At 39.6% G+C, this 5,478-nt stretch overlaps 1 protein-coding gene across 1 annotated transcript; it reads right to left on the reverse strand.

Annotated features, from left to right (window-relative positions):
* Nucleotides 1-1,930: 1,930 nt before the first annotated feature.
* LOC136971074 (uncharacterized) lies at nt 1,931-3,118 on the reverse strand. The gene has a single exon (XM_067265543.1). It carries the CDS (start codon nt 3,116-3,118, stop codon nt 1,931-1,933), a length of 1,188 nt encoding a protein of 395 aa, XP_067121644.1.
* Between the last annotated feature and the right edge of the window lie 2,360 nt (nt 3,119-5,478).

Raw genomic sequence — 5,478 nt, forward strand, 5'->3', positions numbered from 1 at the left:
AACTTACTAATCCAGATTTATAATTTTCATATACCCGAGTTTAGAACAACAACCTGCGTAAAACCATACAAAGGAATTTATTCTATACATGTAAATTTTTATCGTAGACGCAATAGAACATCGAAAAGTTGAAACTTAGGTTTTTCGACTTTTATGATACTTCTCGTAATATTTTGAAAACTTACTAATCCAGATTTATAATTTTGCTATCCGAGTTTAAAACAACAACCTCGCGTTAAACATGCAAAGGTATTTATTCTATATATGTAAATTTTTATTGTAGACGCCATAGAACATCGAAAAGTTGAAACTTGAGTTTTTCGACTTTTTATGATACTTCTCGTAATATTTCGAAAACTTACTAATCCAGATTTACAATTTTAAATACTTCCGAGTTTAGAATAACAACTAGCGTATAAACTCGTATAAAGGTATTTATTCTGTACATGTAAATTTTTATTGTAGACGCGATAGAACATCGAAAAGTTGAAAACTTCGAGTTTTTTGCGCTACTTCTTCTTCTTCTTCTTCTTCCTCAGCTTTTCCCTACTCTATGTAGGGTCGCTGTTTCTGATGAGTCGCCTCCACTGCTCCCTGTCTTGGGCTGCCTCCACATTCAGATGCTTCTCCTCTCAAGTCCTCCGCCACAAGATCCATCCACCGTCTCTCGCGGTCGTCCCCGCCTCCTCCTCCCCTCACTGACATCTGCATAACCCTTCTTCCCACATACTCTTCTTCTCTTCGTACCACATGACCAAACCTACTTCAACCTTGCCTCCTGTATCTTTGCTTCTATGTTCGTAACTTTCACAGTCCCCCTCACACATTCATTTCGAATGTGATCCCTTCTCGTAACCCCACACATCCAGCGGAGCATCCTCATCTCCGCCACCTCCATCCTTTTGACATGGGTTTTCCTCAAGCTCACAGTCTCAATAGCATACAGCATAGCTGGTCTCACCACCACCCGATAAACTTTCCCTTTCAACCTAAGCGGCACCCTCTTATCACATAACACACCTGACATATCCCTCCAATTCCTCCAGCCAGCCTGAATCCTGCCTGTCACCTCCTTATCCACACCTCCATCCTCCGCCACAGTTGACCCCAGGTACTTAAAGGTATTGACTCTGCGAAATACGTCTCCCCTCAACTCCAGATCCCTCTCCCGGGCACCATCCACCTCCCCACTACACATATACACTGTTTTACTCCTACTCACCCTCAAGCCCCTCCCTTCCAACGTGCCCAACCACCTTTCCAATTTAACCCTCAGCTCCTCTTTAGTCTCGGCGCACAGAACGATATCATCTGCATACAACATGGTCCAAGGCGCCTCTTCTCTGACCCGTCCGTGATCACCTCCATCAGCATGTTAAACAAGAAGGGGCTCAGTGCTGACCCCTTGATGTAAACCAACTCCCACCTTGAAGCACCGGGACACTCCAACACAGCTCCTAACCTTTGTGGCCACATCCCTATACAGTTCCTGTATCAATCTAACATACTTTTCAGGAACTAGCTTTTCCCTTAGACACCTCCAGAGTTCTTGTCTAGGCACCGTATCATAAGCTTTCTCCAGGTCAATGAATGCCATATGCAGCTGGGTTTGCTTCTCCCAATATTTTTCCAACATTTGCCGAAGGGCAAAAATGGCATCGACTGTTGACCGTCCTGGCATGAATCCAAACTGCTCTCCTGCAATGGTCACCTCTGCTCTCAACCTTCCGTCCAAAACCCTTTCCAAAATCTTCATCGTGTGGGACATCAACTTTATTCCTCTATAGTTTTTACAATCTTGAACATCCCCTTTTCCTTTGTAGATAGGTACAAGTATACTTTCTCTCCATTCGTTAGGTATTTCCTCCTGCTCAAAGACTTTTTTGAATAGGTCCCATAGCAGGTCAATGCCCTTCCTCCCCAATGACTTTCACACCTCTACAGGAATTCCATCCGGGCCCTCCGCTTTACCGTTCTTCATCCTCTTTAGGGCCCTTTCCACTTCTTCTCTGGTTACCATCTGTACCATGCCCATGTTTTGGCTTCCTTCCTCTCTGTTCTTTGTTTCATTCTCTGTATTCAAAAGTCCCTCAAAGTATGCCCTCCATCCTTCTCTTATATCGTTCTCCCTTCGAAGGACCGTCCCCGTCGTGTCCTTGATCTGCCTTACATGCGAAATGTCCTTCGTTGCCCTATTCCTGATTTTGGCTAAACGATATATTTTCTTCTGTCCTTCCCTTGTATCCAACTCCTCGTATAAATTCGCATATGCTCCTGCCTTTGCCTGTGCCACTACTCTCTTAGCTTCACGCTTTGCCGTTTTATACGCAAATCTATCTTCCTCAGTACGTGACCTGTCCCACTTCCGTTTTGCCTCCTTCTTTACCTGAACAACTTGTTGCACATTTTCATTCCACCACCAACCTTCCTTTTGCACCCTAATCTTTCCAGATGTTACACCAAGCACCTCCTCCGCACAGTTCCTGATAGCCTGGGCATTATATGCCCACCAGTCCTGCACCCCCTCCCATTCTTGCGAGATTTGTAGCAGCACCCTCTCCACATACTCCGCCCTCGCCCTCTCCTCCCTCAAACGAAACCACTTGATTTTCTTCATCTGTGTATTTCCACTTTTCCTATACATTCTTAACTTCATGTCTATGCACATCAACCGATGTTGCGCCGATACCTGATCTGTTGGTATAACCTTACAGTTTATCACCGTCGCAAGGTGCTCTCGTCTAGTAAGGATATAGTCAATCTGCGAACTATGAGGCCCACTGTTGAAAGTTATCAGATGACTTTCCTGCTTGGTGAAAAACGAATTCACAATCCCCAGATCAAAAGCCACAGCAAAACCCAATATACTCTCCCCCTCCTTGTTGGGTTCCCCAACCCCATGGCCTCCATGGATCCTTTCATAGCCCATGTTCCGCCCCCCTATGTGCCCATTGAAGTCGCCTCCCACAATTACTCTCTCCCCTCCTTCCAGTGTCCTCATTTCTTCATCCAATTCACTCCAAAAACATTCTTTCTCCTCTGTTGCACATCCTACCTGGGGTGCGTACACACTAAACACCACAAGTAGATCATCTCCAAAACTCAGTTTCATTCGCATCATCCTATCACCTCTCCTGTACACCTCTAGTACCTCGCTCCTCCACTTGCCAGCCACCACTATTCCAACCCCATTTCTTCCATTCCTGTTTGCACTGCTATAAAACAATTTACATCCATCTCCAAGTTCCTTCGCCTTGTCTCCCTCCACCTCGTTTCTTGCACGCACAGTACATCAATCCTCCTTCTCCGCATCATATCCACCACCTCCATTCCTCTTCCCGTCATACTTCCCACATTCAGTGTTTCCACTCTCAACACCTTTTCCTCATGTAGGGCTTGCTTCTTTAACCTCATCCGCCACTGGTGAGGTAGCCCTTGCCCACTTTTCGCAGCTTTAGGGCGATCTAGCTGCGCGTCGCCTACAGGTACGCCCTAGTTCTCCTTCTATCGCAGTTTTCTGAGGACTCATCATGTAGTTTTGGCAAAGATGTTTTACGGCCGGATGCCCTTCCTCACGCCAACCCTCCTAACCTTTATCCGGGCTTGGGATCGCGGCAACAGCCTTTTCTAGGAGACTGCGTAAAAGTCAGATTTAAAATAATTTCTCTTGCTAATAATTTAGTACTGTAATATTTTAAATATTATATATTAATATTAAATATTAAATATGTAGCTATTAAAATTACAGAAAATTTTTAACGATTTGTTTCGTTTTTTGCAAGCGAATTTCCGTAAAGGGCGTTAAATAGGGGTTGCATTATTCGTGAAGGTGGACTTTACAAAATTCGCTCAAATAAGCTTAGGATCAGTTCATCTATAATTTTGCTATTTCCGAGTTTAAAACAACATCTGCATTAAACTTTATAAGGTATTTATTCTATATATGTAAATTTTTACTGTAGACGCGATAGAACATCGAAAAGTTGAAACTCGAGTTTTTCGACTTTTTCTGATACTTCTCGTAATATTTTTAAAACTTACTAATGCAGATCTATAATTTTGCTATCTCCGAGTTTAGAACAACATCTTGCATTAAACTTATTAAGGTATTTATTTTATATATGTAAATTTTTACTGTAGACGCGATAGAACATCGAAAAGTCTGAAACTCGAGTTTTTCGACTTTTTCTGATACTTCTCGTAATATTTTTAAAACTTACTAATGCAGATCTATAATTTTGCTATTTCCGAGTTTAGAACAACATCTTGCATTAAACTTTATAAGGTATTTATTCTATATATGTAAATTTTTACTGTAGACGCGATAGAACATCGAAAAGTTGAAACTCGAGTTTTTCGACTTTTTCTGATACTTCTCGTAATATTTTTAAAACTTACTAATGCAGATCTATAATTTTGCTATTTCCGAGTTTAGAACAACATCTTGCATTAAACTTATCAAGGTATTTATTCTATATATGTAAATTTTTACTGTAGACGCGATAGAACATCGAAAAGTTGAAACTCGAGTTTTTCGACTTTTTCTGATACTTCTCGTAATATTTTTAAAACTTACTAATGCAGATCTATAATTTTGCTATTTCCGAGTTTAAACAACATCTTGCATTAAACCTTATCAAGGTATTTATTCTATATATGTAAATTTTTACTGTAGACGCGATAGAACATCGAAAAGTTGAAACTCGAGTTTTTCGACTTTTTCTGATACTTCTCGTAATATTTTTAAAACTTACTAATGCAGATCTATAATTTTGCTATTTCCGAGTTTAAACAAAATCTGCATTAAACTTTATTAAGATATTTATTCTATATATGTAAATTTTTACTGTAGACGCGATAGAACATCGAAAAGTTGAAACTCGAGTTTTTCGACTTTTCTGATACTTCTCGTAATATTTTTAAAACTTACTAATGCAGATCTATAATTTTGCTATTTCCGAGTTTATAACAAAATCTAGCATTAAACTTTATCAAGGTATTCATTCTATATATGTAAATTTTTACTGTAGACGCGATAGAACATCGAAAAGTTGAAACTCGAGTTTTTCGACTTTTTCTGATACTTCTCGTAATATTTTTAAAACTTACTAATGCAGATCTATAATTTTGCTATTTCCGAGTTTAAAACAACATCTTGCATTAAACCTTATTAAGATATTTATTCTATATATGTAAATTTTTACTGTAGACGCGATAGAACATCGAAAAGTCGAAACTCGAGTTTTTCGACTTTTTCTGATACTTCTCGTAATATTTTTAAAACTTACTAATGCAGATCTATAATTTTGCTATTTCCGAGTTTATAACAACATCTGCATTAAACTTTATCAAGATATTTATTCTATATATGTAAATTTTTACTGTAGACGCGATAGAACATCGAAAAGTCGAAACTCGAGTTTTTCGACTTTTTCTGATACTTCTCGTAATATTTTTAAAACTTACTAATGCAGATCT

The sequence above is a fragment of the Centruroides vittatus genome, unplaced genomic scaffold (genome assembly GCF_030686945.1).
Source record: "Centruroides vittatus isolate TY-2023 unplaced genomic scaffold, ASM3068694v2 contig_2304, whole genome shotgun sequence".
Classification (NCBI taxonomy): domain Eukaryota; kingdom Metazoa; phylum Arthropoda; class Arachnida; order Scorpiones; family Buthidae; genus Centruroides; species Centruroides vittatus.